Here is a 23940-nt window from a genome sequence, read left to right on the forward strand (position 1 = left end):
GCAACGAAAAACACCAATCGACGCCACCTAAGGCAGCATGTACGCGCCGTAGTTCCGTGCTGATCACGCCACATCCGGATCACGTGGGGCAGCTCCATGACGCCATACAGCTCGCTTGCAGCACTGCAAGCTGTTGCTCTTGTACCCTAGTTTCGCCGGACCTTGGGCCGGTGGTTGCGATTGCGTGCTGCGGTTGCTTGCATGGCTGATCTTTTTGCCATTGCGGCTATTTGGGATCTGTGCTGTCTAGTCTTGATGTGTCGCCCGACACAAAAAGTGTTTAAAGTGTGGCTTCCAGGAATTCCAGGCCCGCTGCAGGTTCGTCCCGATGCAAATAGTGAACATTAGCGCTGGGGCATTTACAAACACCTAGTTGCAGCAACTAAACTACGGATGGTCCAGAGGCAAAGCTGATGAAGTACTGATTACCGATGACAAACGAGGCCATCCCTTGAACGGGAGCAGTGGTGTACTGGGCGAAATTGAAGCTGTCCCTCTGCGGCAAGCCGGTGCCACTTTCACCGCTGGACGACGGCTTGGATGGCGTCGGAGGCGGCGTGTGTTTCGGTGGTGTCCCGGCTCGACCAATGGCTACGGGAATGCGACTCTTCGGTTTGGGCTGGAGACCTGAGGCCACCGGTTCGACAGGTGCACGGGGCGGGACAGGTGACGACCCTACGTCCTCTCGCCAATCCATGAGAATCTGGCGCACCTTGGAGCGATAGTTGGGCAATGATGGGGGAGAGTCATTCCATTTAGCCTCCATGCGGCGCACACTGTGCGATCAGCACAACCATTCAGTACAAGGCAGAATGAGGAAGCATACTCGGGATCGTCGCAGCCCTCGAAGAATTCAAGATAATCAGATAGATTGTTGGTGTGCAGATGGTGGCACCGCAATAAAACGTAGTATCTCGGCAACAGCTCTGCCTCGTCCTTGTTAAAGTAGTTGTTCTTGATCCAGCTCGTAACAGCGGTTTCGAATAACAGAGTCGCGGCGGCAGCCGCCTTGCGGATCTCGAGGATGTGGTCAATCGGGCTGCGATCTTCCAGTGTTTTCTTCAATCCCTGGTCGCCCCAAACCCATTGTAGCCAATAACGAGAATATTGATCCCACTTAGGGGAACCGAAGTTCGTGGTGGCGTGAGCGATGAGGAGCGGTATGACAAGGCTCATTTTACTGTCATTGCCATGAACAATGCCATCGATGGAAGATTCCAAGTTGTGCATATCCGATTTTATCTGTTTGAGGCGTTGGGTTTGTGACCACTTCTGATGAGGGTGACGGCCTGGGAATCCGTGAAGGATATCCCGTTCCTCAGCTTCGATATCCATGTGGATGAAGCGCTGGGCTTTTGCAGCGTCGTCGTATTCCTTGCACTGTCGCATGAGTTGGCGGGCGATTATGTCTTGTTTGACCGTTTGCGACGCAGGAGATCTCCAGACGAGGTGGCCATAGGGGATCGTAAACGGTCGACCGTTATGTTCCAATTCCCGTTCCCATTTCGCAGAAAACATGGTGTTATTCGCCCAGTCGGTGTATAAGTCTTTGAGGTGGCTGGTGCCATGCAACCGTGCCGTGGTGTCAGGCGCTTGAAGCAAGCGGACGATGGTATAAAGTTCGCAGATGTACGCGTCGTTGTCGTTTGGAAGTCTGTCAAAGAGCTGGAACAGCTGGGTGACTCTATCTTTGAGAGGTAACGTCTCCCATTGGCCGATTCTTTCTGCGACAGTTCCTTCTCCGTTGTCCACACTGTTGTCTTGAACTATGGAGCCTGCTTCGTTCATGGTTGCGTGGGATCCCATGTGGTATGTTTATCTAAAGAGTGTGAGCTTGGGAGTGCCGGCGAGTGAACAGTTGTACCCCACAATGTTGAGTTTCCGTGGGAGTGGCGCAGTGTTGTGTTGAAAAGCGGTGTGGAGGGCACAAGACACTTACCGGGTGCATCCAGCGATAACGGTGGTCCAGTCCCGAGTGGTGCTATGCAATTGCAAATCCACAGTCAGCCATGGGCAACCGCACCGGATTCCTGTGGGGAGGGCTCCTGTACGAGTGGCGCTGAGGCATGGTGTATGTAGAGATCTGTCTCGAACCTACAGTCAGCCGTGGCGTTTCCGACTGAACTTCTTTCTCGTCGTATGTATTTACGCAATGGTGGCGTTGGAGTTAACTCGGGTGCAACCCAGTGAAGCGCACGCGTATAAGAAAGCTGTGGAGTTCCTCTCTTTTGGCAGCCAACCTCTCGAATATGCCACCGACTCTCAATCAAATCAATGGCGGTAAAGCTGTGGGCAACAGCCAGTTTCAACAAGGCAACGACATCACAGTACCCGAAGGGGCTAGCATCGTGGACATAGCACATTTGCTTCGAAACAATCCCAACACACGCCGGGGGATCCTCGAGAGTTTTCCCAGTGACTTGTCGGCCACACAGACCAACGAGGGAGAGACTGTGGGAGTCTCTCAAATTCGTGAAGGTCATACCTTTCGCATTCAGGCAAAAAAGTGCGTCAAGGCTACTGAAGATTGGTCAGAGTCCAAGTGTGAGTCTGATCAGTGCAACAGTGCTCAAGAGAAAGCCGACAAATAGGGGCCGTCACAGGCGTGGCATTGTTCTTCATCGTAACGCTTGGGTTAACGATCGGCCTTGGGGTCAAGTTCGGGTGGGTACAGAGCATGGCACCACATCTGTTGACTTCCCAGGGCGTCGAGCGTAGGATTCGCGCTCCCATGCGCCTTCTGCCTAGCGGCGTTGGGTCCGCTTGCTGCAGCAGTGTTTTTCCAGTTGATTCGATGGCGCAATAAAGGTCAGGAGGCGCAGAGCGCCGCTTAGCAGGTGATGGATATATGTATGTTGTTCGGGGAATGGGGCTGCAGCTTGCAGGACGGCGTGAGAACTGATGCCAAGCCTCACCGAAATAGATTTGGGCCGTTGTTGCCTCCTCTCTCCTGTGCTCATACCCCAACACAAACCCACATATGACACACTGCCATTGTGGTATGTCTGTTGCCTGTTGTCTCAGTGCCAACGGATCTGCAGATCTGCAACGCAACACGCCAAATCTGGTCACGCAGTGACTGAGTGCTCTGCCTCGCCGCGCGGACCTGGACAAGCGCCACCGCCGCCACATGAGTTCCTTTGCAAACGCAGTCCTCTCGCTGTCGCTGTACTGTGCGTCTCATTAATGTAGGCCAATAGAGGGCGCCATTTTAGAGGTAAAAAGAAGCACATCTGTTTCGCAGCCACTTAAACAGTCTGCCAGCCTTGGCTCCCCGTGGCCTGTTTGAGTATTCCGCCTTCCGCCTTGCTCGACAGGCAGTCGATTCCGACATTCGCTGTCATATCTTGAATGCCATCGGAATGGTTCGCCGCAGTGGTCGGCAGTATTAGCGGTATTGGAAGTGGTAGCACCCAGATATAGATAGACAGATCCAGGGAGAGAGCCTGCCAATATAAATGAAAACGCCAACAAACGCTCAAAATATGCTTCTTGCAATGCTGAGAACTTCCAACATCACGCTGAACGTTGTCCAAAGTTTAACAAGTTATATGATCGAATTTTGAGCACGTTGTCCCATGGTGTTCTCGTGATACCCCTTGCCCGCCGGTGGCGGTGGCTTGGCGTTCGCCTCTGAAGCGAAACAGTATCGCCGCCTCCAGCTGTGCCCACATATGCTCGCCCCACTTGCCTCCTTGGTCCTCAATGTCCGTTTATTCCACCATGTCCGTCAGCCCTCCAACACCACTGTTTTCCCAGAAGTCGGACAACTGTGAAGGCGTGTCGCTAATTCACATTGGCAACCGTGTCTTCGGGGATGAGAACACTGTGATCGAGAAGCACGAAATCACAGACGACACTGTAACGAGGCTGCTCAAGCTCATGAACGGAGTCGCCCCCGGCGCGTTCGAACAGCGCGCCACCAACTCGCGCGGCGTAGCCGTGCTTTCCAACGGGACACAGTACTTCACTGCGAATGCTTCGGTTGCAGGTCAGAAGGGCCCGGGTGGCGACGGATGGGTGAAATCAAAGTGTGAATCGTCTATGATGCGACCGTTGTGGCTCACTGTCAGTTGCACTGGGTCTCCTCCTGTTTATATGGGTAACATTGCTGTCTCTGGCCATTGGTCTGGGGATCAAGTACGGGTATGTCCACGGGAAGCAGACGACCGCAACCACCACTGACTTGCTTAGCCTAGACAGTGTGGCCTGGGGGATTCCTTCGTTATTCCTCGCGGCGGTGTCGGCTCCGCTCGCGAAAGCTCTGGTCTTTCAGTGGGAAACCTGGAGGGCACCTCTTGCTCGCAAGGCACAGAGTCCTCCCCAAGGCAGACCTTGAGAGAACGTCTTCGGCGTCTAGTCCGTTGAAGCCCAGGTCATGGCAGATACAGCTCTGGAGAGCTGCTGCCGGGGCCACCGAGGACGGTAACGTCAGGACGAATATTCACACCATCCACTGCTGCCACAACTGGCTGGTAGCGCCTCTGGAACGAGGAACATGGTCGGTTCCAGCGAACCACACCGCCCCCGCTCCCAGCTTGATGCAAGCAAAACACTCGATCGCATGCAAGAAAAAGGGGTGTCCGCAGACGTCTATAGCTAGTTAACCAGATACAGCAACGAGATGCGCTCGTCGTCCTTGTCCTTTCGTCCACTACACTGCACGTTTCCGTCGTCTCTCTGTTCATGTATCATTTGATGATCCGACGTGTCCGACATTACATTGGGCTGGGGGAGGGGGGCGTGCGGGCGCCTGGTCGGGTTGGTGGGTGGGCTCGGCGTCCAAAAATCGCGCGCGGGGTTTGATCGTGTCTCTTGTCTCGTCGCTCGTCTTCATCCGCTACTCATTACCGGCCATGGCCGTGTGCGGGCGTGCTGCTGTATTACTCATTCGGGGGGGCTCGTTGCGGTGGGTCCTATTCGATGGCGATCATGAGACCCTCGAGAATGGTGTCCTTGTCCTCGGGGCTGTCGGCGAACATGAAGAATTCCTGTTTTGCCGTCAGCATCGGGCTATAACACAACGCCTCCTCGCTTCCGCCTCCGGGACGATCACTCACCTGTCCAGTTCCACTGCGCAGCTTCCAGCTCCCCCTAACCTGGCTCTCCTCGTACGTCTGCGAGACGATGGCGCCCACAAGCGACGCGGTCTGGAGGGGCGTCTTGTCGGTCTCGCCGGGCGCGTCCGACTTGTACATCCTCAGCTCGTGGCCCAGGAGGTGGAAGAAGCGACGGCGCCAGGTGAGGGACTGCATGGTCTGGACGGTGACCCACTGGAAGAGAATGTCAGCTACAACCCACTGGCCTTCAGCTGGTACTCACGCCACGCAGCATGACGCCGCCATCGGCCTTGCCCGAGCGCATCTGCACCCTGGCCACCTCGAGACGCTTCGCGGCCTCGATGCGGTCCTGCTCGGCACGCTCGGCGTCGATACGGTCCTGCTCGGCCTTCTCGGCCGCAAGACGCTTGCGCTCCTCCTCAGCAGCGAGGCGGTCCGCCTCGGCCTTTTCAGCCGCGAGACGCTCCAGCTCGACGCGCTCAGCCTCGAGACGGGCATGCTCCGCCTCGAGACGGGCATACTCCTCCTCGAGACGCTGACGCTCTGCCTCGATACGCTCTGCCTCAAGCTCAGCCTCGCGCTCAGCCTCGATGCGCTCGGCCTCGAGCCGTTCCGCCTCGGCCTGCTCGGCGGCCAGGCGCTCAGCCTCGAGACGCTCCTCCTCTGCGACGCGCTCAGCCTCGAGTTCCTCGGCTGTAGGCTCCTCGGGCACGTCCTCGGGCACGGGGATGGCGTTGATGCGCTCGACGCGCTCGACGCGCTCGACGCGCTCGACGCGCTCGACACCGCCGCGGTTGAGGTTTGAGGTCTCGATGGACATGTTCGGGTTGTTGAAGAGCGAGTTGTCAAGCGACACTTTGGGGCTGTTGAACATGGTCGACGACGAGACGGACGACTGGGGCGAATGCATCGGCATCTGGGGCGAGTCGAACGAAAGCTTGGGCGAGGTGAACGTGGGCGTGCTGTCCATGGACAGTGTGCCCTGGTGGCCGGAACCAAAGATACCGTCCGACATGGTGCGCGCGCGGGCGACCTCGATGGACATTTTGGGACTGGCGACATCGGACGCCGAGTCAAAGGACATCCTGCGTACGTTCTCTGGCTCGGCGATGCGTTCGGTCGCCTCCTCGTCATCGGGCTCTTGCATCACCTCGCGCGCGCCCGCACCCATCTCCTCGACGGCACCGGCATCGCTCGGAACGACAGGCGTGACGGCACCAGCGGGCGACTCCGAATCGGAAAAGCTCTTGTTGCTGTTCGCGTCGATGCTGTCCTCGCGGGCCTCACGCCTGTGCCGACGGGCGGCAGTCGCAGCGGCCGCGAGCTGGTCGACGGGGGAAACCAGTCGACCAGCCGCACCGGGCCCGCTAACCATGGCGAGGGACAGGGAGTGGACCTCGTCGCTGTGGTCCTCCAAGGTCGCGTGGCCCTCTTCGCTGAGTCCCGACGACGTGGCCATGCTCACGACTCGCGGGGACGCGCCAGTCGACGACCCGGGGTTGGTCTTGACTGGCGACGTGGACGAGGTGGAGCCCGCAGCCGCGGCAATGTGCGCAGCAGACGAGCCTGCGCTCGTAGCCGACGCGTGGCTCTCGCGCATCGTCTTGGCACGAGCACGCTCCTCTTCCTGCCTACGCCAGCGCTCGAGAGCCTCAGTCTGGTCCGCAAGCCCCTTTTGGCGCGCGAGGAGCAGCGCACTCTGGGCAGAGAGGTTGGGCGAGGCTTTCGCCTTGGCGGAAGCCTTTGCCTTTTGCAGCTTGGCCGCCTTGGCAGCGGCGCTCTTGGACACGGGCGGAGTGTACCCGATCCCTCCTGACGAGGTGCGGTACGCGCTCGAGTCCATGCCAAAGTTGCCGAGACCAAGACCGGCGAGCTCCTCATTGTTGGCTGCGGCGTCTTGGGGCTCGCCGCTGCCAACGTTGTCAAGAAGGGGCGAGTCGGGCAGGACGCCAGGTGGCAGAGGACCGCCCTTCTTCAGACGGAACGCACGGGTGAGCGACGAGGTACGCAGACGCGCGTTGGCCGCCGAATTGGGAGACGTGAGGGGTGGCGAGCTGGGATCGGGAATGTCGCCGTTAGGCTTGGGCGAACGGAAGAGGCGGAGCTTGGACTTTGACAGTGAGCCGCCGGATCCACCGCCGATGGACGCAGATGATGAGGCGCTAGGTGGCGACTTGAGAATCGACACCGTAGGGGAGACGGCGGGGTTGTAGCCGCCAAACTCGGCAGAAGCGAATAGCGGAGTCACGGCCGAGTTGTAGTTGGCACGAGGGCCCGGTGCGGCACCAGCTGCCTCTGGGGTAGGCAAGGTAGACATCTGGCCAATGGACGGCGACTTGCTGAGGTCAATGACGTTCTGGTCCATGATCGGCATGAGCATGTCCGGTGACGACACTGGCGACGCCAGCGAGACCATGTTCTCAGACTGGGGCGTGGCAGTGGCCATGGACATGGCGTTGGACTGGTGAACCTGTGCCGTGGTTTGGGCCTGAGCAGGCGCGTCGGCGGTCTCGGCCGTGGTCGAGGGCATTGCGGTGATGTGGCCGTTGCTGAGCTCGACCACGCGAGCACTGGCGACACCAGCAACATGGGCCGCACCCGCCGCACCGAGCGACACGACAGCCGCGCTAGCCGTCACGGCAGAGTATGCCGGGCTGATGGGGGACATGGCGCCAACGTCCGAGTCGCCGACTGACAGGTGTGCAGGAGGAGTGATGGGCAGCTCGGGGGTGCCTTGGACAGCCTCCCCCGTGTCCGCATCACCTTCCTCGACGTCGGCGTCGGCGTCCGCGTCCGCGTCGGGAACAGGAGATGTGGGCGGGAGAGCCTCGGACAGCTGCTGTTCGGGAGTAGGAGGCACGGTGAGCGAGTCGCGCGCGCGCTTTTCCCTGGCGGGGCTGGTATCGGCGAACGACGACGGCGGTGGCGGGCTGTCCTCGGGGTTGTGGGGCTGAGTCGAGATGGGCGCGGGCGGATCCATCGGAATGGTCGGCAAGGTGGCGCCCACGAGACTCGACTTGCGCGGCGGCGGCGGCGGAGACATGGCGAGCAACTGGGCGTCGACGGCGGGCACAGGCTTTCGTGTGGACAGCTTCCTCATCACGCCAGGGGTTGGCGGTGTACGTGTACCAGCCGTGCTGGGTCCGCTGGGCCCAGGCGGGGGTAGAGGCGGCAGCGACTCAGCAGGTACAGGAGGGACACTTCCCTGCTCGGCAGCAGCGAGCTCGGCAGCAGATGCCTCAGTGACTGCGTCAGGGACATACACCGGCCTCTGCGCGTCGGCGAGGATCTTGTCAATGTCATACTCGGTCGGCTCGCGCGTATGGCCTTTACGGCCACCGCCAACAGTGTGGTGCTCGCGGCTGGGCAACGTGATAGGCAGACCGTGGCTTCCCTGCGCCGCGGACGACTGTGGGGGGGAAGGGATGGGTACCGGCGGCAAGGGTACATCGGGCGCCGGCGAAGGTGGGGGGAGCGGGGGACGGTTGCTCGGTGACATGGTTGGTGGGACACGGTTCCTCGAGCGCTGCGGGATAGGTGGGAGGGGTCCATCGGGCGCGGGCAGTGGTGGCAGAGCATAGCCTGGAGGAGGGAGCTGGGGTGGGAGAGGCGAACCAGGTTCGCGGGAGACACGGCGGCCACCGGGGGAGGCGACGGGACTGCCGCTGTAGGCGACATTGAGCCCCTCGTGCGAAGTATGCTTGAGGGCGGACGACGACGGAGGAGGAGCAGGATGGTCGCGAGACGACTTGCGCGAGTGCGATCGTCCTGGACTAAGCGTCGCAGACGACATGTTCTGTGGTGCCAAGTTGCCCATGGACGACGACTGGGCCAGGGGCGACGCCGCCGCCAGCTCTTTCGAGCTCCGTGCCGAGTCGAGGGTCGAATTACTCGTCCAGTCGGCAGCGGTGACAAACGAATCGCGCGTCTCCGAGTGTTCCTGCTCCGCCACGGCAGCACGCCATTCCGCCGGCCCAAACGTACCAAACTTGTTGGACGTGCTGTCCCGCAACCCGGGTCCAAAGTCCGATTCCACGACCGCGGCAGCGGCGGTGCGATCTGTCTGTTCGCTGCCGGACGCCTGTGAGTCACGAGAGTCACGAGAATCGCGGTTCTGGCCGGGCGCGTCGGCGGGGTTCCGTGAACGAAATGCGGCGAGGTACGAGTCGCCGGATACACCACGTGCCATGCCCGCCGGACTGGGCGGGCTGAGACCCGCGTGCTCACGACTCGCGCCACGCTCGGCGCCGGGCACGTTCAAGCCCTCACGGTGGGACCGCGAGGCGGTAATCGCGCTAATAGCGCCATCGCGTGGGGAGCCAATGGCACCCAGTCCCAGACCGACACTTCCGCTCGGACCAGGCATGGCAGCGGGTATGGCCGCGGGCATGGCAGGTAATGGCTCCGTGTGGGGATCGAACCGCCTAGAGCCTGTTGAGCTGCCAGACATTGGTCGCGCACTGCCGTGCCCGCCGGTATGTTGCGACGAGGTCGACTGGCGCGGCGAGCGGTCGTGCGCAGAGGGTGGGCGACGAGCACGCTGAGCCGCGGTTGCCTCCGCGGCAGCGGCGGCGGCAGACGCAGCGAGGGCACGGGCGTGCTCGCGCGACTTTGAGCGGTACACCACCGACTTGTCCGAGTCGCTGCCATAGCTCTTGCGCAAGGACATTTTGCCACTGTCGGCTGACTGGCGCGGGTCGTACGGTGCCCGTGGCTCGTATGGTGCTCGTTGCTCGTACGGTGCTCGAGGCTCGTACGGTGAGTGGCGGCGCGGGTGTGGCAAGGGCTGGGCCCCGGGAGGGAGAGGGGGAAGGGGGGAGTACTGCAGCTGTGCTTGAGCCTGAGTGCGGGCGTGTTGCTGGGCTTGCACCAACTGCAGCTGCTGTTGGCGAAAGGCCGTCTGCTGCGCTGCCAGCTGGGCCGGGACAGGTGGCACTGGCGGGATGGAACTGGATCCAGAGGGCGTGGGGGGGAGCGGGGCGCTGATGCCAAACGCAGACATCGAGGGGATAGCCGGACTGGGCCCATTTGACACTGTGGGGCCGCTCGAGGTGGTGGCGGGGCTCGATCCCGACCTCGATGCTGTGGCCACCAGCGGCGAGAGCGCGGCACTAACCACTGGCGGCGTACCGAACGCTACGCTGGTATCGCTCTCTGGCGAAGCAGCCGGCGACGAAGCGTACGCAAGCTCCGACGGTGGCTCGGCCCATTGTTGTGCCACGACCGCGAGGGCCAGAGGCACGTCCTCATGCTCGGCCGAGTCAGCATGTGGGGCCAGCCTTGCTGTATGGGTGAGCTCCTCTACGGATGCGGATAGAGTGGAAGGGCCGGCAGCGGCTTGAGGGAAGAGGTTGTGGTCAGCGGCTGGTGGTGGTGGTGGTGGTGATATCGGCGACATGGCAGCCCTGCTGCGACCAGCCGCGCGTTCGGGGATGGGGGGAGCGTCGCCGACAGCGCTTGACCGGACACTCGACATGGCCGACGGAGCAGGCGAGAGAGTGGCCAGAGCAGCCAAGTCGGGAACAGAGACGGTCGGGAATGTGGGGAATGTTGGTGGGTTTGACGATGCGGGTGTAGAGGTGACAGAAGTTGGGAGGGACGGTGGCGGCGGACGCTCGTCTTCGTCGTCTGTCAACTCGTGGTCATGGTGGGGGACACTTTCGCGCCGGTCTGGGGAAGCGATGGTGGGCGTTCCTACCGACGTCGAGGTCCCTTGCACGACCCCTGCGCCTGCAGAAGCAGCCGCGATCGCTGCTGCAGCCCTTGGGCGGGGCTGGAATACGCGAGCGGTCACAGGGGTGAACCCCTCCGAGTCGGTGTCGCTCAGCTCCGGTACAGGGAGCTCAGGGAGGTCACCCTCAGCGAATGGTGCGAATGCGGAGGGTGGCGTCGCCATAGCACCTGGAGGGGCGAACGACGAGGACGCAGGTGTCGATGCTAGCGCAGCTTTGGTGGCTGCACGCGCAGTCTTTGGGATGGGTGGAAGTGGTCCCGAGGGAGGAGGCATGGCGATCTCTCGTGGTAATTGTGGATCCGCGGCTGAGAGGGAGCGGGCGATCCCCGAGATCTCTAAATTACTCGCCGACGACACACCGGGTTGTCCCAACGAGCTCCTCGCAGCAGGTACGCTGCCATTTTGTCGCTCCGGTGGCGCGACGTCTTGTGAGGCCGTGGGTTGTGGTGGTGTTGGTGGTGGTGATGGTGGTGGTGTCCGTGCTGGTGTTGCTGCATTGGGAGCAGAAGTCGAGGGCTCTGCGACCGAAGACGCTGTGACCTGCACTGGAGCGGGGGTCCCAGCGGCAGGGATTGCATTCCCAGCATTCCCGACATTGTGCAAAGCGTCGCTGTCCACGGTGGGCTCAGGGCCGGGTTCGGATTCAATTGCTGGCCGCGCGTCCACCACTGTTGTTGAGGACGACGACGACGGTATCAAGGCGTCGGCAGAGCATCCGAGACGGTCTGCAATGAGTTCGTCGGTGAGTTCGCCGTGTTTCGTGACAGTGACGAGGGCGAGATAGTCCTTAACATGTGTGTCAGCAGCAGGACACTCTAGTACCACTCCTGGGAGGTGGGGAGGGGAAAGAAGAAAACATGCCGACGGCGCCGGGTTTGTGTGTCAGGTGTGTTTGTGTCAGGTTGGTTGAAGGGTCCTCGGAATCCTCGCAGTTTTCCGTGGAACCTGCGTACCTGCACCCACCCGCACACGCTATCGGCAGAGATTGCAGGCTAGTGTCACGTCGTCCCACTGCCAACCAGAGCAGAGAGCAGGTTGACGAGTGTCCGGGGATACGGAGCCGACGCTCACGCCACTGTTCGCGAAAAGGTGACTCACTGGGAAGAGGGCCGCAAACGCGCGTGAGTGGACGACGGCCTTGGCTCTTCGAACGCCACTGCGGGAGATATCAGCACACTTTCAGATCTTCGTCACAGAACATGAGAACATGGGAGCATGGGGTTATGCGATCGATCACGCAGGCTGGACATGACAGCTCCGAGATGCACGTTTGCAGGGCAGCCAACACGGGGGTGTGTGCGCGCGGGGGGAGGATGGGGTGCTGAACGAGTCGCAAGGCCACCGCATGGCACCAAGCAGCAGACGCATGTTGTGCGCTGGTTGCGCTGCGGGGGTACGCCGGCGCAAGCTGCGGAGCGGGCTGGGGCTCGTGCAGGTCTGTCTGTCTCTGTAGGATAATGGGCGGAAGGCACCGCGTAGCGAGAGCGCCGAGACCCAGACACAGCTCGAGCACGCTCTGGCACATCTGGCAATGCCCGGCAGGGACCGAGACCTAAACAGTGCACGGGCTGCAGAGCTCTTTCCTCGACGCCGAGCCTTTGTCCTGCTAGCGAGGGCCGCCAGCCACACCCTCCTTCGACCTCTTCCAGCCGTGCAATCTGCCTGTGCGCGCTGTGCGACGTCGAGCTGTTCCTCGGCGGCAGCCACACCGCTGGCCGCGTCGTCAAAATATCACCCAAACATGTGCACCCACCCGCCCCAGCCAGCGCACCCGGGGGGTACGCCGCATGCGTCGTGCCGCACGCCCACGCTCGCACAGAGAACCGCAGAGGGAAGAAAGAAAGGAAGAAGAGAAACTCACGAGACACCGTCAGCGAGACGCAGCACCACCAGCCCGCGGCCGGCGATCGTTGCGAACCCGAACGCCGCGGCGGATCCGGCCTGGGTCGTGGTGTCGAGACTGGTCCGGAGCGGGGGCAGCGACGGGTCCGGACCTTGGGCGGTGAGGATGATGGCCGACGAGGCTGGGGAGGGGTCGTAGCCTGCGACGAGCCTGCGGGAGTGTCAGCTGGGATATTCTGTTGCGCTGCGCGAGGGGCAAGAGAAGGGGGGGGGGGGGTTGGCTGCCGGGAGCTCGCCAGATGGCGTGCCCGACGACGCGCAACGCGCGCGACGTGCACCACGGCCAGCAGTGGGGGGCACACGGCCAGCTGTTACGTCCTCGTCGCGGCCACTCGTCATAGCCGCCTTAGGCGTAGCGTCATGGTGAGGGGATGCGACAGCCGGCCAAGGTGCCCACCGGCACCGTTCGGGAGCACAGCCGAACTGCGACGACAACAGCAGCGTCGACGAGCGCTCGCTGCAAGTCGCGGCGCGGCATGCATGCACCCCGCGTGGGCCTTAGTCGGTGCACAGGACGGCGCTGCCCCGTCGACTGGCAATGGCAGCAATGGCAGTCAACGGAGTCCTCCTCTGGGTCGACTCTCTGGCGTTGTCTTGGGATCGGGGGACTCAGGCACACACCATGCAGTCGCGTCTTGGGGGTCATGCACGGCCTCGACGGCGGCGGCGAGCCTGGGGTCGGAGGTGTCTGCGGACATGCCGCCGTGCCAGTACCCAGCGAGGGTGTGATGGAATGGATGTGAGATGAAGAGAGAGAGAGAATGGATGGATGGATGGAGATGGGAGATGGAGATGTGGACCGTTTGGCTGAAAGCGGCGGCGGCGGCGGCGAGGCGCGCGGGGGCGGACGCAGGCGGCGGGCGGTGGATGGGCGGCGTGCGTGCTTTGCGTTTACGAGAGATGATGGAGCTCGACGGCCTACACCTGTGGCCATGGGCTCGACAACACGTTGCAGCTATTTACATGCTTGCTTGCTTGCTTGCTTGCTGCTGCTGCTGCTACTGCTTCTGCTACGTGTTCTCCCACAACCCGTGAATGCATGGAGAGAACACGACGCCTACAAGACCCGATATCCAGAGACAATACGCGCTACCGAAAACGTTGACAAAACCTATAGTTCTCTCTCTCTCTCTCTTCTCTCGTTGTCTCGATCTCTCGTCGCTTGTCGCGCTCGGCTGTGGGATCGTGAATACCCAGTGATCCAAGTGACAAACCCTACAGAAAACCCTCTCGACCCGCTCTCCCTGCGTCGCCGACGGCCCTTCACGCGATCCACAGCGCGCACCCGGCGAGCAACCACCACCACCACCACCCAGGGCCACAGACGCCACCTTGCATTCCTGGGACGCGCGCGCACCCTTCGTTCGCCACCGCTTCGTCGGCCCTTGGTCCCTTGATGATCCTTGATCCCACTCGAGACATTTTTCCTGCACCTGGGACTGTGTTCCCTCAAAATCAAACACCACGACCCACACCCCCCACCCACCACCACCACCACCCCACTGCACACCACGAAACACACCCCCTCGCCTGCGGCCGCTGCATTTCCGAGGACATGGGGCACAACCGGGCATAGCCGGCGGCCCCCCACCTCTCCACTGGTCCACCGACATGCTGCGCGTGGCCAAGGTGGGGGGTCCTGTGCCACCGCTCTCAGTGCGAGACGGCGTGCGGACCGGCGCCGCCGGCGAACAAGGCCGCAGTGGGCGGGGTGGTGGCCAAGGCATGGATCGGCTGGTGGCTGTGGACCGCAGGCATGCCGGGCACGGGGGTCGCGCCTGCCGTATCGGGTTGGCGAGGCGTGTGGGCGCCGAGGGTCGGCGCGCTAGTGTGGTACCCGTTGGCGATAGCGTCGCTGGCAGACGCAGACGTAGAGGTAGAGGTAGAAGAGGTCGGGCCCGTCGGCGTCGCGGTCGGCGTCGTCCACGTAGAGTTTGAACTTGCGGGCTGCTGCTTCTTCTTCTGCCGGGCTGCGCGGGCAGTGCGGGCAGTGCGGCCAGCGCACTGAGCCCCGGTGTGTTCGGGAACGAGGCGTTCGGGGATCAGGTGAGACACGGGCTGCGGAGGCGCCGACGCCATCTCATTACTGCCGGGGCCAACACCTGCGGTCGGGTGCTGGTGCTGCTGGTGCTGCTGCTGGTTCTGCTGCTGTTGCGCGACCATGAAGACCAGGAGGTTGCGCAGGGCAAGGATGATCTGCAAAGACAACGTCAGCCAAGTGTCCCTCCTCCGTCCACTTCCCTACTCTTGTCCACTCACATCATCGTGGCTGCCGACCTCGATGTACTCGCCCACGAGCTTGAGCTCGCGGAAATCGTCAATCTTCTCCCAGCCCAGACCGCGGTTGAGGTGGAAGGTCGAGTACTGGTCGTCATAGCGCATGCGCAGCGACATGATGTCTCCGCGGCCCTTGGGGCTCGTCGAGCTGACGGCCTTGAAGTTTGTAAACGCCGCGCCGACCACGGGCATGGTGATGCGGTAGATGGCGTCCTTGTGGCGCGTGTACAGCAGGAGCTGCGGGGTAGAGTGGCGGACGGCCACGGCGAGGTCGGCAGTGCTGTTGGTGATGTTGAGGACGCGCGTCCAGTCCTGCATGCTGAAGCGGTTGGCAGGGATGATGGCGAGAGACGCTGTGGCACAGGAGTTAGCAGGCCGCCAGCGTACAACGCAACTCACGGTCATTGTCGCGCACAAGGTCCCAGAGCAGCCGCTGGTCAATGTCACGGGGCATGGGCACGTCGGGGTTGCGGCGCGGCCCGCGGTCGCAGCCACGGTTCATAAACCACACGTCCACCGTCGACTCGGAGACGCCCAGCGCCTCGCCGATTTTCTTCTCCTGCGCAGACGTGGGGTTACTGAGACGTGTCAGCCGAGTTCACGTGAAAGTCGTCTCCGAACTCACGGGACAGTCTTGGCGACGCTCTCCAAAAAAGTGCGCTCCTGGCGCGTGGGGTTGAAGCGGTCCTTGTGCTCGCCGTGCGTCGACGAGAAGAACGTGGCCATCTCCGCCGCGTTCGTGTACGTCGCCGCAGTGCCATACTTGTCCGACTCGTTCGAGTCGAGGTCCGAGAGGTCGGACGTGTCGTCGTCGTCGTCGCCGTAGTCGTCAGAGTCCTCAGACGACGTGGGCACGCGGCGGGTCTTGACCTTGACGGGTGTGTTCTTTGCCTTGGCCTTGATGGACACGGACGCGCCACTGGTCTTTTTGCGCAGCGGCCGCTTGTTGCTCTTGGTCGGCGTCGTGGGCAGCGGGGTCACAGGGCTCACGGCGTCGGGCGAGGAGCCGGTGAGGTGCGCAAAGCGCGGGTCGAGCGGGGACGGCGTGGCTTCGGACTCGTACGGCGACACCGGGTCAGACGTGTTGATCATGAGGCCCGAGCAACCACCATCACCACCGCCCGGTGCCGCGGCTGACGTGGCCCAAGCAGACATGCCCGCGTGGGTATCCGTCGCCTCGTTGAAAAACCCATTGTACTGCTCGGCTGTCATCTCGACGAGGCTCGAGTAGTTGTCCGGCAGGTCGTGCATGAGGTCCATCGACGCAAACACCTCCTCGGTCTGCGATTCGGGCAGGGGAGCATGGAGGGTCGCGTTGAGAGCGTTGAGCGCGTGGTCGAGGGTCAAGTCGATGCCGCCAAACGAGCTTGCGCTCACGCTCACGCCACTGTCGGGTTGGGCGGCGGCGGCAAGGCACACACCGGTGGACGACGTGGCCAGTGCATCGATCTGCGGCGCTGGGGCCTGAGTGATGGCTCCAGCGTCGACGGCCGCCGGCTTGGTGTCGGTTCCCACTTGGACTGGAACCACGGCAGTGACTGGACGCGTGCTGCCTGGGTGCTCGAACGCAAACGGCGAGGGCGAGGGCGGCCGCACAAAGCTCGGACCCATGTCGGTGTATGCTGTTGCCATGCTGGGGACGAACGGGCCGACGCCAGAAGCCATGGTCGGGGCGCTGGGCTGGGGGGTCACTGCAGCGAACGCATAGTGGTCGTGCGTGTTTGGCTGAGCAACAAGGTGAGGCGCGCCGTGGACGCTGTGGACGCTGTGGACGACGCCGTGGCGGGGAGGGTAGTGGCTGCGCGGGCCGGCGAGGTGCACGGCCTGGCTGGCGTGCACGGCTGGAGACGGGACGGCGCCGGGGTAGACAAAGTGCGGCGTGTGCGAGTAGTACTGGTACAGCTCAGGCTGGGGTTGTTGCTGAGGATAATAGAACTGCTGCTGCTGGTTGTTGTTGACAAACACAGGCGCGAGGTTGGGCTGGCTGGCGTGATACCGCGGGTACAGGTGGCCAGCGTACGACGGGTATGCTGGGACGTGCTGGTACGCCTGCGCGTGAGCCTGCGCCTGCGCCGTGGTCGGCAGCGAGCGCGGCGTGCGGTTGGGAGTCGGGGTGGTTGGGTAGCTCTCGGGTGAGAGGTCGAAGCCCATCCTGTGGAACGAGGGCGTGAGGCCGCTGCTGTTGGCCTCGAGGAATGCGGCGGCAACGTGGGCGTGGATACTAGTGTTTGTCGCAGACGAGGCCGTGTTGATCATGAGCGTGGCGCTCTGGTCCGCAGCTGCGTGTGTAGGAATCATGGCGGGGACAGCGGGAATGCTGGGGACAGCGACGGGGGCGGCAGGAGCATACACCGCGAACGTCTCGTCGCTCGCCTCAGCCTTGACCTTTGCTGTGACCTTGACCTTTGAGCGACGACCACGGCGCGACATGTTGTGCCGGTCTGTGGCGTGGCGCTGGCGCTTGGTAGGGGATGGCAGCGAGTCTGAATCATCTCCGCGGCTGTCAAGTACAGAAGCGTGGTCGATGGTCGGGGTGCCAGGCTCTGAGTCTGTGGGACAAGACGAAGACGAGCTGGTCGACGCCGCGGCCTTGGTCGGCATGATGAGTGCGGACGGCTTGGGGGTGACCGAGGCGGAGGTGTCGCTGTCGGACGGTGTGCGCATGGTGCTGTCCCGTGTGTGCAAGGGGGGATTAGAGTGATGGAAGAGAGAGAGGGGGCGTGTATATGATGATGATGATGCTTGAAAGATGAAGGGAATCCAGATGTTTGTTGGGGGGGGAAGGGCTGTGGGCGAGGGGAAAGAAGACTGTGTGTGTGCGTTTGGGAGGAAAGTGATGGCCTGTTGACAGCAGTGGTGGCTGGAAAAAACGGAGTGATGGTGCTGTCGCCGTCCACTCAGTCGAGTAACCTCTGTCTCTTTCTCTCTCCCGCAATCTGGAGGCTTGTAAGGACAGCAGGTGCGAAGACGTGAGAGCACGAGAGAGTTACCACAGGATACGAGGTGGAGAGAATTTAATCATCGCCTGGGGGGGTCAGGCAGGAGGGGAAGGGGTACACGCACACGGTGGAGGATCAGTGCGGTCTCTCTTTTCCTCACTGGGCAAGAGAGGGGCATGCATGTAGCTCTCATGGAGATCCTCGCACTGCCTCTGTGCACCCCAAACCTGTTGCTGCGATTGTCAACGGGACCCCGTCGCGAATCGTGCGGCTGTTCACGGTCAAAGGTCGTCAAGAAAAATACCAGCGGCCGGCCGTGGTTGCTCAAAAAAGGCGCACATTCTGCCTTCACGAGCCCATCACTTGGGCTTCTTCCGCGATCACCCGGGTCATGGGCACCCCCCCTCTTCACACTGGGGCACTGGCACACATGGTCCGAGCCGCAGAGGCCAATGCTTGATGTTTCTGGTCCCTCAGTGCTCATACTCTCCTCAGTGGCAGCGGATGAACAGACAATGGGATATGCAAAATGTAATCTCTAAAGTGACGCAGCAGTCGCGCGCTCTACAAGCCCTGGAAGCTCTCCTTGCCGCCCTCTTTGCCCTGCTCGCGCTCGCGCTCCTCCCAGCTGGTCATGTGTCCGTCGACCATGAGCACGCGCCAGCCGATCCGCGCCGGGTCGGCGTCGAGCTGCGTCGGCGCCGGCGGGGCATCGACATACTCCCACCCGTCCTCTTCCTGGACGACAGCGACGGGCGGGCGCGGGGGAAGGTCGCGCGCGGCCGCAGACAGAAACTCGGCAATGGGCGTGCGCACCCAGCGCGACTTGGACTGCGGGCCGTACGGCGACGGGCTGTCAAACCAGCCCAGGTGGCCGCCCGAACCCGTCACGGCCAGGTGGACGTGGGACGAGTTCTGGACCTGTTCGACGGGCAGGGCTTCGCCGTGCACGACCGGGTCGTCAAAGGCGTTGATGCCGAGCGATGGGCTGGGCATGATGTTAGCGTCGGGACTCGGACCCATTGTGATTCATGTTTTACTCACACCTTGATGTTGTGGATGACCTTGTGGCTGCTCGCATAGTTGTAGTACTCCTGGAACCCGTTGAACGGCCACGGCGCCGAGGGCCCGCCCACGCGCGAGGTCAAAAACTCGTCGACCATGTACAGCCTGATCTTGGATCCCATGTCGCGCAGCCGCCTAAACTCGTGCATGACGTCGTGGACGCGGCTGTTCTTGGGGTCCTCGAAGAGCGCCGGGTTGGCGTCATAGTTGCGGAAAAACATCTTCATGAGGTTGACGCCGAGCGCGCTCGAGTAGACGCGGGATGAAAACCAGCCGTCCTCGAGCGAGTGCGAGAGCGCAGGCATGTCCCATGGACAGCCGATCATGCAGCCCGACGACAGCTGCGAGTCCTCGCCGCTCTCGCCGAGGTAGCGCGCCAACGCACCGGCGCCGAGCGAAAAGCCGATGCCGTGCACGGCAGACTGCGGGAAGCGGTGGCGAACATAGTGCGAGATGGTGTTGACGTCGACGCTGGCGGCCGCAGAGTAGAACTGGGTAGAGGTCACGGGCTGGCCACCGCATCCGCGGAACTGGGGACCGTCAGTCACTGAGGAGGGCCTGTGTGCACTCCGATCCACTCACGTTAGAGACGACACCACGGCCGCCAAGACCGCCCTCGGACTTGGGCTTGATGACCCATGCGAGCACGTTGCGGACATAGCTCTCGCTGGCGTTTCCGGTGAGACCGTGGCAGACAAGGACGGTCGGCGCGTCGGCGGGCAGCTCCTCATGGTTGGGCGGGGTGATGTCGACGGCGCTGGCGGTTAGTGTGTGCGTGGACACATCACGGGTGAGGTGAGAAGCCAACCTCTCCACACCTCCACACACGACACTCACAGAGTTCCTCCGTCGGGGACACGCAGGGTGGTGCTAGCAATGTCAGATAGGGCTACGTTGGGCCATGCCTAGCTTACCGGACGTAGTCGACCTTGTCAGTCTTGCTAAAGTCGCCCGAGATAATGAAGAAGGTCTGGAGGTGGCCACTGGCGTCGCGTCAGCTGCAGGAAGGAATCTCACAGCTGGAGACTCACTTGGGAAGCCACCACGCCGGCTTGTACGTCCCATTAAGCGACGGTGTGTTCTTGACGATCCACTCGTCGACATTCATCGCGCCGTCGGCTCCGTCCGCTCCCTCCGTAGTCTTGTTGAGGACCACGGCGCCGGCCTTGCGCGGGCGGACACGCACGATCTGGCGCGCATAGTGCGCCATGCCGACGAGACCCATGAGCGCAAAGAGGATTTGCGAGGGGATGGCGAGGATGCGGCCAAAGAGGCCGGTGGGGAGGTAGAACGACTGGACGGCCGGGTGGGGGTCCTGTTTCGGTGGCGAGGGGAAGCGCTTGATGGGGTCGCTGTGGCCGTTGGAAGTCCCGTTGGGTGTGCGAGACCTGTCGTCGCCCATAGTCGTGAGTGTTGTGAGGATGAGGAAAATGAGTAATCGTGTAACCCCCCGTCTCCTCCCCTCTCCCCATAATCCAATGGGTATAGTCGTACCGATCCCTCGAAAAGTCTACAAAACCCCTTGTGGTGCGTGTCATCAGGGGGGGAAAAGCCCTAAGCCGGCAATTAACCGGGATCGATGACACCGGCGGAGGCCGATTTTTGATCCCGTCGGGCGATCTGACCCGTTATCAGTAAGCCAGCGCAACAAGGGGTCGGGGTGGGGTGTTGGCTTGCGGCAAGCACGACGCGTATGCTTTCGGCGGGGGGTCATGGACAGGGAGCAGGCAGATACGGCTATGATGTGCCGCCGGGAGCAGGATCGACAAGATAATCCCTTGGATACGTGGACATGTGGCACAGGGCACAGGATATCGAAAAGGATCGAGGATCTGCGGCACTTCCGAGCCATGGTCATTCATAAACGGCGTTGTAAAAGACAAGAAAAGGATCGTTATTTGGTTAAATTACTATTAAAAAATACGTTGCTGGAGTCCACTTGCTTACGAGAAAATCCTTCGGAACACCATCGCTTCTGAACCGCTTGCTTCTCTTTCATCCAAACCTCACACGTTGGAACCCGCCGGAGTGATCAGAGGCTGCGCCGCGTCGTCGACGGGCGGCGACTCGACTGACGCGTTCGAGACCACGGGCGTGAGGTGGTTGTCAGCGGCAGGGGGCAGGCCCAGTCCCAGGTGCGAGGCACTGTGGTGCTGCTGGTGGAGCTCCTCGTCCTCCTCCTCGCGGGCCTGGGGCGAGGTCGGCCTCGGCGGGGGGATGTCGGTCAGGACGTCGGGGCGGACGCGCACGCCCGTGAGGCCCGGCGGCATGAGGCGCAGCGTCGGGCGCGGGTTGGGTGCGCCGTGCGTGAGCGCGTCGGCGGGGTCGACCTGCCATAACGTGGCCGTGTGCAGCAGCTCGCCCGTACGCGTGACCGCGGCCGGGAGGCGATCCTCGAAGATTTGGTACGACGGGAACGGGCGGTGGTGTTTCTGCCCGATCCAGTCGCTGTACGCGGTCGTTCCCGCCGGCACGCTCTGGTATTCTGCTTCAAACGACGACAGCGCGTCCGACATGGCGGCCGCAGTCGTGCGGAAGCGCAGCCAGCGGTGGTTGTCCCACCCAGGAGCCGCGACGACGCCCGGCTGCGAGCCGGCAAACTTGGTGATGAGGTGGGTGCCGGCACACTGCCCGCGCTCGGCGAGGGCGACAACGGTGCTGGGCTTCATGTTGAGGTTCATGCCGCCCTCGTCGTCATCGTGGTACACGGTCACGATACGGTCGCGGTAGCCAGGCATGCCGACTTGTCCTTGGTCGACCCACCCGCGGGCCGTTTCGACAATGGTGGTGAAAAACGACACGAGACCAGCCAGGCCCTTGTCGCCGATGGTGTTCTGGGGACGGATAAGCCCCTCGTCGTTGTTTTGGGCGAGGAAAGTGTTTTTCATCTGGTCGACGTTCATAGACTTGCCAGGCGGGAACGAGGCAAGGTCGATTGCGAATGTCGGCCGCAGCGGGAGGACAGAGTCGAAGAACTGCAGCGGGAGGTTGGCGCAGATGCCGCCGTCCGAGAACCAGTTGAGGACAAACTGGAACTGGATGGTTTGCGCGGCGGCCTGCGCGGGCGTCCTGCCCGTTCCGTAAGTAGCATCGACCGACTTCTTTGCATCGTCGTTTTTCGGGTACGTGTAGTCGACATCATACAGCGGCACAGCACTGATAAGACCGGGGAAGCTGAGGGACATTCTCACGCCGACAATAATGGGCAGGTCGGCCGGGCGAGGGAACATTCTCAACGCTCCATCTGGACGGTTACGAGCCTGTTGGTGGCGCACGGCCGATTCCCAGTTGGTGAGGCTGAGGTGGGTGGCACGGGCGGCCTCGAGCGCCTCCATGCGATCCGCAGCTGCTTCCATGGCGGCGACGACCTCCTCGGGGAACAACTTGCGAAACTCGACCGGGTTGAAGTAGTACCCGCCCTTGTCCCACGGCATCGCCAGCGGCTGCGACTGGCCGAGGCTGGTGGTCATGAGCATGAGGTTGACGCCGGCGTCGCTGAGCGTGCCAAACGTGATGGGGTGCCCGTCCGTGATGCCTGCGAGGTCCTGGAACGTGTCGTACATCCACGTCGTGAGCGCCGGGAACTTTGCGTCCTTGGCAGTGAGGCAGTCGCACAGTCCATAGCCCTTTTGCGGCATCTTGCCAACGTCACGGAGGAGAGCCAGTGCGAGCGCCAGCACGCCGCCCGAGACCGCAAGGATGAGGGACAAGACGAGCGCAAACGACAGCCCGACGTACACGATCGGGCGGCCCGCAAACGACAGCCCGGCAATGCTGATGCCTAAGCCTGCAAGACCCGGCAGCGTGCCCGCGAGCGTGGGCAGCGCCCACCCGCCCAGCGCAGCACGCACCATGGCCCACGCACGCGCCGCGCCCGTCAGGCCCAGACCCGCGGTCGCGAGGTTGAAGAGGCGCTGCATGCCCGGCTGCGGCTGGAACAGCGTGAACAGCTTGCTGTCGGGGCTGTTGGGTCCGCGCGCGAGCGCACTGAGCTCCTGGGGCATGCGGTAGAGCTTTTCAAAGCCGCCCCTGTCGCGGCCAATCTCGGTACACGCGGCGGCGGCGGCGGCGATGGCGCCAGCGGACGCCCCTCCCACTGAGCGCAGCTTGTAGACGGTGGCGAGCTGGCAGATGGCGAGCGGGTAGACGATGCCACTGGTGATGCCACCCTTCATGACCAGGTCGCAGTCGAGTTTGGGGTGGCTATAGTCGGATGGCGGAGGCTTGGGCGGGGGAGCGGCAGCGTCGCTGCCTGTGGGCTTGTCGTTCATGGTGTGAGGATGTTAGTGGGCGACAGCAACTTGCGAGATGCATTTCTCTGTGTCCTCGCGCATGATTTGTTCTTATATAGGGAGCATTCCGCACATCCCGCGGACCAACGGCCAACGGCACGTGCCAGTGTGCGCTGGTTCTAAACCTTATCTCTGCGGGTCGCTGTTCGGGGCACTGCTCTGTGCAGCGCCTTTGCTTCTTGTTCCAGGCCTCCAATTGACCTTGGGGCTATCAGGTGATGGTGTTCTGGCCCATGCTGTCTCGTTACGCTCGCACAAGTCTCAGCCACGGCGTCCATAAAGTGAAATAACATTGGCGCCACAGAGGTACAGAGATCCCTTCCATAAAGGCACCAAAGTGATTAGTAAAATGGGCGGATTAGAAATGCCCTTTCTAGAAACAGAACAAGACTCTAATGGGCACGACGCACGACATTAGGGAAACCAGTGCTGGGTTGTTTGGTTCCACGCTTGGGGGGGGGGGTTGTTTTGTGAATGGTGAGTTCTCGCGTGTCCCGCTCTTTCTCTCTGGATCTCTCTAGATCTCTCTCGCTTCGTAATACCCGTCATGCCAGAGAAACGACATGCACCACCGCAATCACACGTACCCGCGATAAAGCGGCCTGCCGAGGATGACGCTGCAAGCCAGGCCGCCAGGCCGCTCCTGCGTCCCCACGCGGTTCACGTCCTCT

The 23940-nt window shown here is 62.2% G+C and overlaps 6 protein-coding genes across 6 annotated transcripts; 1 reads left to right on the plus strand and 5 right to left on the minus strand.

The window, feature by feature from the left end:
- Positions 1-382: 382 nt before the first annotated feature.
- EHS24_007382 (uncharacterized protein) lies at positions 383-1788 on the minus strand (the record flags this gene model as incomplete). The annotated part of the gene is made up of 2 exons (XM_028622753.1): positions 383-776; positions 827-1788. 2 exons carry the CDS (start codon positions 1786-1788, stop codon positions 383-385), a joined length of 1356 nt encoding a protein of 451 aa, XP_028476646.1.
- Positions 1789-3723: 1935 nt separating this feature from the next.
- On the plus strand, positions 3724-4368 carry EHS24_007383 (uncharacterized protein; the record flags this gene model as incomplete). Its single annotated transcript, XM_028622754.1, has 2 exons — positions 3724-4146; positions 4204-4368. The coding sequence occupies 2 exons, from the start codon at positions 3724-3726 to the stop codon at positions 4366-4368; spliced, it is 588 nt and encodes a 195-aa protein (XP_028476647.1).
- Positions 4369-4916: 548 nt separating this feature from the next.
- Positions 4917-13394, minus strand: EHS24_007384 (uncharacterized protein; the record flags this gene model as incomplete). The annotated part of the gene is made up of 6 exons (XM_028622755.1): positions 4917-4991; positions 5061-5273; positions 5323-11580; positions 11893-11950; positions 12656-12847; positions 13318-13394. 6 exons carry the CDS (start codon positions 13392-13394, stop codon positions 4917-4919), a joined length of 6873 nt encoding a protein of 2290 aa, XP_028476648.1.
- A 955-nt stretch (positions 13395-14349) lies between these two features.
- On the minus strand, positions 14350-17637 carry EHS24_007385 (uncharacterized protein; the record flags this gene model as incomplete). Its single annotated transcript, XM_028622756.1, has 4 exons — positions 14350-14892; positions 14956-15326; positions 15373-15551; positions 15599-17637. The coding sequence occupies 4 exons, from the start codon at positions 17635-17637 to the stop codon at positions 14350-14352; spliced, it is 3132 nt and encodes a 1043-aa protein (XP_028476649.1).
- Positions 17638-18476: 839 nt separating this feature from the next.
- EHS24_007386 (uncharacterized protein) lies at positions 18477-20379 on the minus strand (the record flags this gene model as incomplete). Its single annotated transcript, XM_028622757.1, has 6 exons — positions 18477-18900; positions 18957-19507; positions 19560-19734; positions 19815-19847; positions 19892-19960; positions 20009-20379. The coding sequence occupies 6 exons, from the start codon at positions 20377-20379 to the stop codon at positions 18477-18479; spliced, it is 1623 nt and encodes a 540-aa protein (XP_028476650.1).
- A 604-nt stretch (positions 20380-20983) lies between these two features.
- EHS24_007387 (uncharacterized protein) lies at positions 20984-23248 on the minus strand (the record flags this gene model as incomplete). Its single annotated transcript, XM_028622758.1, has 1 exon — positions 20984-23248. One exon carries the CDS (start codon positions 23246-23248, stop codon positions 20984-20986), a length of 2265 nt encoding a protein of 754 aa, XP_028476651.1.
- Between the last annotated feature and the right edge of the window lie 692 nt (positions 23249-23940).

The sequence above is a fragment of the Apiotrichum porosum genome, assembly GCF_003942205.1.
Source record: "Apiotrichum porosum strain DSM 27194 chromosome Unknown scaffold_5, whole genome shotgun sequence".
In the NCBI taxonomy this organism is placed as follows: Eukaryota; Fungi; Basidiomycota; class Tremellomycetes; order Trichosporonales; family Trichosporonaceae; genus Apiotrichum; species Apiotrichum porosum.